General features: G+C 40.2%; 1 protein-coding gene across 1 annotated transcript; it reads left to right on the forward strand.

Annotated features, from left to right (window-relative positions):
- Positions 1 to 7,693: 7,693 nt before the first annotated feature.
- Positions 7,694 to 12,909, forward strand: LOC149321819 (uncharacterized). Its single transcript, XM_089502575.1, has 2 exons — positions 7,694 to 7,802; positions 10,286 to 12,909. The coding sequence occupies exon 2, from the start codon at positions 10,288 to 10,290 to the stop codon at positions 11,260 to 11,262; it is 975 nt and encodes a 324-aa protein (XP_089358701.1). The 5' UTR covers positions 7,694 to 7,802; positions 10,286 to 10,287; the 3' UTR covers positions 11,263 to 12,909.
- Positions 12,910 to 13,156: the final 247 nt, after the last annotated feature.

Genomic DNA, 13,156 nt, shown 5'->3' on the forward strand with positions numbered 1-13,156 from the left:
TGAAGTGGAATTGTATTAATAGGTTCTTCCATTAATACAAAATGAAGGGCAAGGATGGGATAATTCCACCTCACTGATGGGACAATGACAGGATCAGCACAATGTCATATGAAAGTCTTTTGCACAATCACTGTCATTTGAGCTTTTTGGATAGGACAATGTCCAGATTTGTGTGATGTCATCTGAAAGTCCTTCCCACAATTGTGCAGGAAGGATGGGACAAGGACAGGAAAATGATGGGACAAGGATGTCCCATCCCCCATCTGATAATCTCCAATGTCCTGCACTAAATGTAGAAAATCTTTACTTTAGGTTTTTTATTAGGCATCTAGAAAGGCTAGAACTGTTAGCCTATGCCCTTGGATAGGATGGTAACCTCAGAAAAACAAAGCCTGCATATTTTAAGCATCTCATGGGTCTGTATTATTGCTTTGGAGACCTCCAGACCTTTAAATACAGTATCTGCTTAAAAGCAGAGCACTTTCCATGCCAAAGGCTTGCCAGAATTAAAATCTCCCTGTGGCAAGAAGGACAAGAGGGAGCCAATCTAACATTCCTAGGCTTACACCCTAGAAAAAGGTGTTTGCAATGGCAGTCTTAATCACATGGAAGTCTCAAGTTAGGAAGTAAAGATGTAAGGAGTGCTGTTGCTGAAAATCACTTTGAATAACTGAAGCACTTTGAAGCTATTTTCTTTCTTTGTTTATGACATCTCTAACCCTAGTTTTCCAAAGAGGGGAAAAAAATCTAGATGGCTTGATTGTGGAAACAGCAACATGTCAATAAAACATAGTGAAACAATAATCAAGGATAGGCAAAGTGCAGGCCTCCAGTTCTTCTAGAAGTTTCCATCAGCCCTTGCCAGAGCAGACATCAGTGAGAAAGGCTGGAAGCTGCAGGCCAGCACTTCCTGGGGGGCCACAATCGACCCACTCCTGCTTTAAATCATCTATAGTGGTTTCCAATGCAACAAATAGCAGCAAAACCCTTAAGAGGTGCTGTATATGGGGAAATACCACTGCAACAGCACAATGTCAGCTGACTGTCTAAATATGAACAAAAATGGAATTAGGTGCACCTCACCGGGGGGGGGGGGGAGTGCTCACCATGAAAAAGTTGCTTTTGAAGTCACTAGTTACCGTTAATGCCCCCAAATACTATTCTAGTTTGTTGTTGTTGCATGCCTTCCAGTCATTACCAACTTATGGCGATCCTGAGGTGAACCTATCATGGGGTTTTCTTGGCAAGATTTGTTCAGAGGAGGCCTTCCTATGAGGTTGAAAGCATGTGACTTGCCAAGTTCAGCCAGTGGGTTTCAAGGCCAAACGGGGAATCAAATCCTGATCTCCAGAGTTGTAAACCAACACTCAAACCATTATACCATGTTGGCTCTCATTACCATGCTCAAAATATAACATTTTACTATGGTAATTCTCAAAATTACTTTATTAACAGTTGGCTCTTAGAATTACATCTCTGGAATGCTACATCTCTGGAATGTTATAAGTCAAAAGAGTAGCCCTATCATTCCATATCTGTTATCTAGTTATCTGCTTGTTTGAACAGGCATATCCCCTGCTACTGTTGTGCTTCAGTGCTCATACTGATTTACTGTATTCCTTAACAAGTATAAAAAGTGATGCTTTCTCTGTCTTGCATTAAAACAGCAAGGAATTCTTTGAAGAGCCAGTCTCTGACTTTGACAACCAGCAGAAGAAGAGGAAGAGGAGCAGTGCCTTAAGAGGTAAATAATGTAGCCTTTTATACCAGCGAATATTTCAGAAATGCTTTCAATGGAGTGCCTTTTGAAATATGCATGTGACACTAAAATCATTTTAAAATGCTTTTAAGTCATCAATAATTAAAAGCAGCAGAGCTATACAGAGAAAATACTTCACTCTCCTTGATGTAATGCATTATTTGCTTATTTCTGTGTGCAAATCAATATAATTTATAATTAGGGCTATCATCTTATCATCTGACTTTTAATCAGTTAGGACTGAAATCCTATACCCACTTACTTAGCACTGAATTCAGTGGGACCTGCTTCTGAAGAAACATATATGGGATTTTGTTTTAAATATACAAGAAAGCCTTCAGGAAAGGTGCCCTTTAAAAACTAATGAAGGAATTGCACAGCTATTTTTAGCAAGGAAAAGGAAGAATCTCTAATATGCCTTTTTTTAAAAAGAGAGAGAGAATCTAGAAATGTACCAGAGACAAAATGGATTCAAAAAGAAACAAAAGAAACAAGAAATTCCATCTATTTTTGGTATGGTCCACACTTAGTATTTCAACTAAGCAATGACAGCTTTGTTTACCTACAAGTTTCCTATCCAAAGAAAACTCTACAAATCGTTTATCAAATTTTCATGGTGGTTTCATTCTGAAACACAGAAAAACTTAATTAGAACTTAATTAGACTTAATTTCTACGAAAAATTTGCACATGGCTGGTTTGCATAGAAAACATCATTTTCTGTGCAGAAAACAAATTTTTCTGCAAGAAAATAATATTATATGTAGAAAATGCTATGCAAAACAATCATGTGTAAATTTTATGCAGAAAAAAGTCCCAAATTGTGAATAGACATTGAAAATGATGTGGTTTTTGAATATTTTTACTGAAATTACTATAAATTAAAAATATTTCCGAATATAACATATGTTCACAATTTATTACATTTTTTTTCCTTTGACTTCCATTAGGTAGGTTCTACTGTTCAGATTTCTTTTTGTTACCATAAACATCCTGATTTCTAATTTTGATCACCCCCTTTTCTGCATATTGAAATACAATTTGTAACATTTTCTTTTAACTGTTTTCGTACTGTGACCTGTTTATATGTCCCTTCTCCATTTCTTTGTTGTTATTAATCTCACTTTCTGTTGATTCATCTGTATTTAGATGAATTAGCCTTAATTCTCTTTGTATTTTTGCAGTTTTGACTATCATTCTTTTCTTATTTTTAATTTGGTTTTTTTTTATTTCTTGTAAAAATTCTGTCAATATCTCAGCAATTCCTTTCTTTTCCCCCATGTTTCTTCCCAATATTGTAAGATTGGTGACCACTCCTCTTCTAGTTTTGCCATTGTTTCTCTTAATTCATTTATTTTTAGTAGCCAGTCTTCTATGGATGGTGCTTCATCTTCTTTCCATTTTTTGGCTATTGTCAGTCTCACCGCTGTTATTAGATATGGGATCACTCTCCAATATTTGTTTTCATCCGATGCCTTTAGAGAAGATGTTATATTTAGTAAATATAGTTCTGGAACCAAATTGGAAATTGAATTTTAAATATTTTTTGTATCTGCTTCTGAATTTTGGCCCAGTACTTTTTAATCTTGGTGCATGAACACAACGAATCTGTATTCATCTGGCGCCTTCAACATTTCTTATCCCTTAGATTGCAGATTTTTTTTAGTTTTAAAGCCATGTAATACCACCTATTTGCTATTTTCATGAAATTTTCTTTGAGATGCTGAGAGGCTGTAAAGCTGTTTGTTTTCTCCCATGCCTTTTGCCAATCATCTAGAGGTATCAGGTGCCCTACATCTTCTGCCCATCTTGTCATATATCTATTTTTGTTATATCTTTGTATGTTAACCAGTTCTGATGATGTGGTTTTTGAAGATTTTCTAATAGTGGGAAGAAAAGTGCTAAAATTACTCATTTTCTTCATTTAAGAAGAATATTAATAAAGAATTAAATCCCTAATCTTCAATCACTACCACATTCAAGCATTGACTACATTCACAGGTTTATACTGGCTCTATAGTCTGTATTTGCATTAACTATATTAATGCAGACCACACCCATACAGTCTGTATCTTCCCCCTTACATGTCCAAAGCTAATTTCACTTTAAAAAAAAACAAAACAAAAAGGTATAAAACTAGCTTGAAAGGCACAGGCTTGATGTAAGACAGGAGTATCACAACTTTTTTCAAAATGGAAAAAAGAGGTCATAAAATCTAATCACGGTTCTTTCATGTCTCATTTAATTTGGCTCCTATATGGGCCTGAATTCTTATGGAAGGTTCATTCATTCAGTGGATTCAAGACATATTAATTTATAAGATCATCTTGGTGCCTTGTGATTCCCTGCCAGCTCACTGGGAGTAGAAATAAATTGTGTACTTTGTGGCCCCTTTTATATGTTCCTATATGAGTATTTATAGCATTCTGCATTGAGCCCAAGCTGGTCCAAGACTTTTTGCTTTCTAAGTAAAGACATTCCCTTCAAGTGTCCCATTCTGGAAGGACAGCCTGGATTAATCTTCTGTCATTCCACTTTTCAGCTGCTTTTAAAGTGTTCCAGTTTCTCTCCTTTCCTTTCAGTTTCCTCCTTTGTTCTCTGCTTACTTCAGTTACTGCAAAGTGACTTGCATTCAATTAACTCAGCAAAGAAGAGGGAAGAGGAGGGGTGGAAGCTTATCCTTCCCTGTAGGTTCAGGTATGAGCAAACTGTGGTAGCCCTCCCCTAGCTTGTCTGTTCTTCCTCATTAATAATTTCTTGCTTTCCTAACCACACTCCAAAGTGCCTTAGCCACTTGTGACCCAGTTTTCCTCTGTGAAATGTTGGGGATATGTAAAGGATAAGATATTCTTGACACACAATAGGATTCAAGACATATTAATTTATAAGATCATCTTGGTGCCTTGTGATTCCCTGCCAGCTCACTGGGAGTAGAAATAAATTGTGTACTTTGTGGCCCCTTTTATATGTTCCTATATGAGTATTTATAGCATTCTGCATTGAGCCCAAGCTGGTCCAAGACTTTTTGCTTTCTAAGTAAAGACATTCCCTTCAAGTGTCCCATTCTGGAAGGACAGCCTGGATTAATCTTCTGTCATTCCACTTTTCAGCTGCTTTTAAAGTGTTCCAGTTTCTCTCCTTTCCTTTCAGTTTCCTCCTTTGTTCTCTGCTTACCTCAGTTACTGCAAAGTGACTTGCATTCAATTAACTCAGCAAAGAAGAGGGAAGAGGAGGGGTGGAAGCTTATCCTTCCCTGTAGGTTCAGGTATGAGCAAACTGTGGTAGCCCTCCCCTAGCTTGTCTGTTCTTCCTCATTAATAATTTCTTGCTTTCCTAACCACACTCCAAAGTGCCTTAGCCACTTGTGACCCAGTTTTCCTCTGTGAAATGTTGGGGATATGTAAAGGATAAGATATTCTTGACACACAGAAGCCAACTGGGCTGACAGGTAAGTTTTACTCCAATACTGACTTTGGGACATCATCCTTCCCCACACCTGTAGGGGACAGACTGGGTGGGAGAGTATTATTATTATTATTATTATTATTATTATTAGCTTTATTTATAAAGCACCTTAAATCTACACGGCGCTATACAAAACCAAGTAAAATCAAGAATATATAAAAGTCTGCCTATGGCACACAATCTAAAAGTTAAAACAACAAATTAAAAATATCATAAGAACAAGTTAAAACAGCAAATATCCAATAGTGAGTCAAGCATCAGAACAACCAGGACACAATCACAGACTCCCTGGGAACGCTTCCCTAAACAATATGGTCTTTAACTTGGCTTTGAAGCTGGTTAGAGACGTGTTGAGTCATGCTTGTAAGGGTAAGAGGTTCCAGGAGTGAGGGGCAGCAAGCGAGAAGGGATGAATCTGGGACGGGGCCATGGAAATCCTGGGCTGGGACAGGAGACCTTGGCTACCAGAACAGAGGGAACAAGTGGGGATGTAGGGAGAAAGAAGTTCAGAGAGATAGGAAGGGGCCCACCCATGCAGGGCTTTAAAGGTGAGCAGGAGAAGCTTGTACCGAATGCGGAAGGGAAAGGGGAGCCAGTGAAGGGATGACAACAGGGGGGAGACATGGTCCTACTGGCGAGCGAGTGAGATAATATGAGCAGCTGAGTGCTGAACAGAAATCAATGGGTGGAAGTGAGAGAGAGGAAGCCCTGCCAAGAGAAGGTTGCAGTAGTCAAGTCAAGAGACCACTAGGGCATGGACCAAAGTCTTTGCAGTAGAAGCAGAGAGATATGGACAGATTTTGGAAATATTATAGAGGAAAAATCTACAGACCTTGGCTGTGGCCTGAATCTGAGGAATAAATGACAGAGAGGAGTCGAAAATGAAACCAAGACTGCAGGCTTCCTGGACTGGCTGAATAGAGATGTTGTTGACAGAGACAGAAAAGGAATATTGAAGGGTGGGCTTAGGAGGGAAGACAAGAAGCTCCGTTTTAGACATGTTGAGCTTCAAGCGCCGATGGCGCATCCAGTGGGAGACAGCTGTCAGACAAGATGAAACTTGCTGCTCAAGCCCTGGCAAATGGTCAGGGGTGGAAATATACAGCTGGGTATCATCAGCATACAGATGATAAGAGAAACCGAAAGAGCTGATAAGTGTCCCAAGAGACAGTGTATATACAGAGAACAAGAGGAGACCCAAAACAGAACCCTGAGGAACTCCAACCGATAGGGGACAAGAAGATGAAGTCTGGCCACCCAAGACCACTGCAAAAGATCTATCTGACAGGTAAGATTTAACCCAATCGAGAACGGGGCCCGAGAAGCCAAGGTCAGAAAGTAAGTCAACTAAAAGACAGTGGTCCATGGTGTCAAAGGCCGCAGACAGGTCAAAGAGGACAAGGATGGAGTAAAGGCCATTCGCCTTGGCCCACAGGAGATCATTCGAGATCTTGGTTAGGGCCGTCTCTGTGGAGTGCCGTGGGCGGAAACCAGACTGGAAAGAGTCCAAAATGGAATTGGTTTCGAGAAACTCAAGACAGTGAGAGTAGATGACTCATTCCAGAACCTTAGAAAGAAAAGGAAGAAGAGAAATCGGGCGATAGCTAGACAAGGAAGAAGGGTCGAGAGAAGGTTTTTTCAGAATAGGGGAAACTAGAGCGTGTTTAAAGACTAAGGGGAAGGAGCCAGAAGAAAGAGAGAGGTTAAAGATGTAGAGGAGGGAGGGCAAAAAAGAAGGAGCTATGTTTTCTCACCTCCCCATTCCTCAAAATCAGTCCCTCTCGCACTCTATCAGATTAGCCTTGAGTAATGGACACAGATGATGAGGATACACCATGGGATAAGTAAAATCCTGTCACATATCATAATCTTGACTGAAATCTTATAGATGGCAGTATACACCTGAAACATGTGAATCTTTTGTTTTCACATCTCCCAAAGAAAAGGCCAGCATCTCTGGAGCTTAGCCTGGCTCTGTGGATATATATATATTTTAGTGACCAGGGAACTGGAACAAATGACTCAACACTCTCTCTGTGTCATCTGAACATAGAGTGTCTGTTAATTGTAACCCTGACATAAATTTTTTAAAATGTCACATCTCTGTCTGAGCCAAAGGAGAACAGCGTGGAATTTGGTTTAACATGCTGCTAACTGCAAAGGCAGATCACATGTGTTCACTCCCTTTCTATTGCACTGGGCCTATTGAATAATTCAGAGTATAAAGCATACCTTAATGCTTTTCTTGTGCCAAAGGAAAATGATTTATTTGCCATGGAGATCATTTTAGACTCATCTCCCCCAGTTCCCTGCTTTCGGCCTTTCCAGTAACATGAGGCACTTATCAAATTAGAATTCTTCGGAAGCAGAATGGCACAGACCAGACTATATTTAGCATCAACAACCAAAAAGCAGCTGAATCAGCTGACTGGAAGCTGCTGCTACCCTGATGTGCAGCTTTGGTTTAGACAGCACATATGCAGTTCTGGAAATCAAGGAGAACAGACAGCGCAGGAGAGACGCTGCAGAATCTGGAAGCTCAGGGGCAGTCAAGCTCTACCTGAAACAGACACTCTCAGGTAAGAGAAGAGCAGGGCATTCTAAGGGGAAATGTGGCGAATGGATTTTAGAACTCAAAAGAAGAAAAAATGAAGTAGGTTTTTGCATAGGTTGGGAATGTCAGCTTAGCACTTGTCACTTTTGTGGTTAAGGAAACTAGCCAGCACTGGGAAGCAGCAGAGGGCATCCATGTCATGGCTACTGAGCAAATGGCCTCAGGACTGGAACAACAATGCTGCACTGTGAGATTTGTCTCCTTGTACTGTATACACCATATGTTTAAGGATTCATAGCTAAAAGATCAGCTACATCTAGGTTGCATCAGGGCTGAACACGGATACACAAGATTGCTGAATGGAGAAGATAGTAATTACTTTTGAATTAAAATCAAAGTTATTGTTTGTTTGTACCTAGGGTTTTGCTCCCTCTTGCTCTCACTCTCACTCTTGCTCTGCTTTCTTGTTCAAGACACAGGATATGGTCCTTTACATTTCTAGGACATATTTCTTTGACAGTTCCTTCTGCCCACTCCCATCATTCTCCTCTCATCTGCTTGGTTCCCCCACCTGCTGCAGAGTGGAGCTAGAGACTTGCCCTCCACTACAGGTGATGGAAAGGAGCTGAAGAAAGTTCATAGAGAGGATGGTGGAGGAAGGGACTGTGCACATACAAGGTCCCTGAATGAATCACCAACTAGGAGAGAATCCTGCCTGAAATCCTGCTGTGAGCCAGTGCCAATGGTCATAGCCTCTCTATTCCTCTTCTCCCGGTTTAGCTGAAGATTTAAACGGCAAAGCTCAGTTCTCAAGGCAGCCTCAAAAACAAATGAGTGCTTTTTGCCCTATAAGGAGTGGGCAAAGTGGCTCATGTGCTGCATGCAGCAAGGCTGCTTTTGTGGCTATTTTTTGTAAACAACTAAAAAATGCTGCAGAGCAAGGCACAAGGGACTTACAAAACACTTATCCTCCCACTATCCAAGTGAGAAAGCAATGTTTATTTCTGAGAAGCAACTACAAAACAAACTGAAGCTGGTTTAAATCTGTCTCTGGGGCCAAAATTCTGTATCGCAGTGCTAGAGAGCCAGTCTTTGTCAGCTTATGTACAGAAGGTTATGGAGTCTGTTCTCTTGGTCTAGTTGCTTCACAAAGTGTGCAACAACAGCTAGGGAGCTGCTGGGTGAGTGTCTTATCCCCAGACAGTAATCAGCTGCAAAGTATACCCTGGACCACCCCAGCTCTTCTTGAGACCGGGAAGAGAAAGCAGTCTTTGCCCCTGTGTACTGCTTTATCACACTAGGGGGCAAACAGGATTTAAACTAGAGTTAAACAGGAAATGCCTGATGTTTATCACACAACCTTTCCTGTTTAACTCTCATTTAACTCTCGTTTAAATCCTGTTTGACCCCTAGTGTGATAAAGCAGTCTTCTCCCTCCTCCTTCAGTGCTCAGAGGCTGATGGAACAAGCCCAGGTACCTCACAAAGCAGATCAGTGACCATAGGGATAGAGTTGTTCCCAAAAGACCACCAGCTCATCTTGTATCAGACATCTCATTCTGCAAGCTCTTATAGTGCAGATGCAATCCCCAACTATGCCTATAAGTGTCACCAAAGGATTCCAGCCATGAAATTCTTTCAAGGAATTGAGAGTGGGGATGCAACGGATTACCTTGGAGGGTATGGATGGTATGGCAGAAGCATTTCATGTTGTAAAACTTTTTTTGCAGGCCCCATTTCCAACAATCATAGCTCTCACCTCATCCTAGCCTGACTAGACAGGACAGAGATGACCCTGGCAAGCCAGAGGGCTAGAGGGCCATTTTTGTGGTGAGCAAAAAAGAACTTTCAAGAGATTTAAAACTCTCACATGCAGAGAATCAAGAGAATCTCGCACAAGGCAAGCATATCTCTATCTCAGTTAAGTGCTCCCAGCCAAGGAAGAGTTGTTGATACATGGTGTGGAAGGAAGAAGGATCGCTCCCTTTAAAAGAAAGGGTTTCATTTAAAATATATGTATTTTTAAAAATTGATTGGGGTAGTGGTATGCATTCATGTAACAGGTTGCATGTATGTTTTTCAAAACACAGGAGAGTCAAACATTTCTTTCTTTTTTTACTCTCAGTTATCCTGGGGCCAGCTCAAGTACAATCTGAAACTATCACATCAGCGGTCACAGCCAAATGTGCATGTCTACAGACACCTCCTCTCCCATTTGATTTAAGATACAATGGCTTCAGCACCAAACTCCTCTTCCACTTAATTGTTGCCTATTGTGCCTTACCCCTCCTAATTTTTAAAATATCTTGTCCAATGAAGAGATCTAGAGATCTTGAAAACTTGTGCTTTGGGGGTCACATTTTGGTTTGCTTACCAATAGTGTTACCCTAATATAGATTTTGGAATTTGTCATGTTAGGATGATTACAAAGTATGAAGTTTCCAGCAGCATATTTGTAACCTATTCATGTTAGCCAATATCCTAATGATACCCTGCATATTCTTTACAGAAATGGCTCCCCGAATAAGACTGAACTTAGCAAAGCCTCTTCCAACCATCAGTGAAGCTTTTGAGGATATGCTGGAAGATATAACAAGTAGCCCAAAAGGGTTTGGAAATGTTTATATGAGTCCAGATTCCTGCTCTGGGGAAGACTACCTTGAATCTATCTGCCAGCTAGCAAGATCTTCCTTTCCAGTGCCTCCAGAAAATAAACATAAGGTTCAAGATGCTGATAAACGTGGAATGCTGCACAATAGTCCCAAGATCTTAAATATGTCTGAGACAACAAAAATGGTCCCCATATACACCCTTCCTAATGTGATGTCATTGGAACGAAATAGCTTCATTCTTGACTGTTTCAAAACCTACTCATGTCCATTTGTGGACCCATTAGAAGAGCTGTACACTGAAGCTCAGAAGACCCCTCAGTGGAGATGCCATAATGGTTGTGAAACCACTGGTACTGAGTTTTTAAAGCACCACTTCCATGCTACCAGTCCTTTTACTGTTCAAGAAAAAACTCTAGAGAAGCAAGATGCTGTCAGCTTTTTCCCCAGACTTCCTTCCCAAAAACTACTACAGAGAGGTGACAGCTGCCCAGAGTTTAAAAGTTTGAAAAACCAAGGCAGGATGCAGACTCTGGCCAGCAGTCCCAATAAGAAAGGAAATTACTTTCTCAGAGTTAATGGTAAATCAGCCTGGCTCCAGCTACCCACAGAGACACCCCTGGGCTCCAAGGTTTTGAGATCTTCACAAAATGGGCAGCAGGCACTGAAAGCAGCAGCTTTTCCTGAAAGAGAGCAGCTGAAGTCTTTCAAGCATAGTCAAAAAGGAAAGGGAGAGGAGAATAACAGAGAAGGCCATGGGAGATACTTCCCACTTGGTCAAAGAGTCACTACTTTTGACTGGATTTCAGAATACCAGAGTGCTTGGAAAGCAGCAAAGGTGAGAGCGTGTCTGCTCCCTGCCATTGCAGAATCGTGAATTGTTCTTGAAGAAAATGTGGATGGCATTTCCTCCCCTTCTTCTTCAAGAGCATTCTGTAGAGAAAGAGATGTGTGTGTGTGTATGTATAAGTAGTTTTTCTTATTGGCACAGAATGCTTATTTACAGTATGTATGCTGTAGGCTGTGGTGTGCCAGTGATGACCAGAGAATCAAGCAATGGGAACAAAAGGCAGTGCTTCACAGAGAACATACTGCAGGCTCAAATAGCTTCGACATTCAGATAATGTGTTGGAATAATTCTTATACATTTGTAATCCATTCTGTCTTTTGGCTGGGTGCAAACAGACAAACCAGATACAGAATGCTTTCAACTCTAAGCCACAGGCTATGAGTGGAAGTCTGCAACGTTTTCTAGAAAAATGTCTGGACAGCAGATTTTAACTTCTATGTGGGCCAGTTCTCCACATACAGCATAGGTGTGCAAGCATTTGAAAAAAAATCTCCTGAAAGAAAGAACATAAATTCTTTTGGCTGCCTTGCTGGTTGGATTTATCATATAGGTTGTATTTACATACAGACAGACTGCAGCATAAACATGAGTACAATTGGCTACTAACCTCTACCATTCCCCCCTCTCTATTATTTCACATGACATCCTTTTAGAGAACATTGGGCCATCCTTTCAGCCGCAACTTCCTAACCGGAAGTAGTCCCAACTGCTTCCTGAGAAGCCTACAAACAGTCACTTGGAAGTTTCTTCTGCTCCTTAATAAGTTAGATCTGAAATGTCATATAAGCCTTTATTGTTGGTTCATTGTAAATCATAATGAAGCTTTTTTTCTCTCTCTTTCATGATGTGGGGTTGTTACTCGAAAATGATTCAAGAAGGAACACAGCATTTTTCTCATTGCACTGAAGCAGCGAAATACATTTTTCAGTGTATTTTGAGAACCTTCCACTTTTCAGAAGGGAAAGGCTCAATGATCAGTCTAGTAGTAAGCAGAAACAGCTAATTAGGTTGCCATTTTTTAATAGTCATAATAGGTGACATCCAGGGAAACCTCAGGGTTTTTTTGTTTTTTTTGGACACTAATCTGTCAAGTGTTGTGTGTAATGTCATATACTGTATGTCTATCAGTATAAAACTATTAGAGAACTGTGACTGGATTTATTTGGAAGATTAAACAGACTTGTCTGGAATATAATGATATTTTCTCTTGATATAAACTAATGGAAGGAGGAGTCAAGGTGGCTGTGCTTGTAGCGTATCCTCTTGCTGCTTGTTTAGCATTCTTGTTTTGTATTAATTTTGTGAGTCTTTTAATGCAATCCAAAAACCATTTTGCATTTTCAGTGATCTTCGCAATATAGCTGGCAGTGTGCTGTATTTTTCAAAGCATGTTATCCTCCTTCCTTCATCAATGTTATTATGTACATGTGACATCTAACAAAGGTTATCTTTTATCAAATGAACAAATGCATTCAGGACTTGCATGTGGCATGTACCTACAGTCAGCAACTGAATATTGCTTTGAACCTTTATTGATGAAGCTGGAATAAATACTCATTAAATGTGCTGGGTTTGAAGTGAACCTAACAGGAACTGTTATCATTTTCTTCTGTTGATTCTTGCTAGAGGTAAATTAATTGGTAAATTATTCCTTGATTATTTAAACATTACAATGGAGAGGAGGGAGAAAACTAGCAATGTTTGAAAATCTCTGTCACATTGTTTTGGAAGAGATGAATATAAACTGTGTCATCATGTGAACCTTGTCTGATAATGAAGTGTTCAGTTTCCAACCGTCTACATACAAAAACACCATGTGAAGCTGGAGATTGTTCTGTTTCAAACCGAGTATGTCGATAAATTCAACAGTAAAAGGGCCTGGTCTCTATATCCATAAGCATAGGTTGTTTGGGCAGATCCT

Source organism: Sceloporus occidentalis, unplaced genomic scaffold (genome assembly GCF_023333645.1).
Source record: "Sceloporus occidentalis isolate IW3139 unplaced genomic scaffold, rSceOcc1.0.p SCAF_1, whole genome shotgun sequence".
NCBI lineage: Eukaryota > Metazoa > Chordata > Lepidosauria > Squamata > Phrynosomatidae > Sceloporus > Sceloporus occidentalis.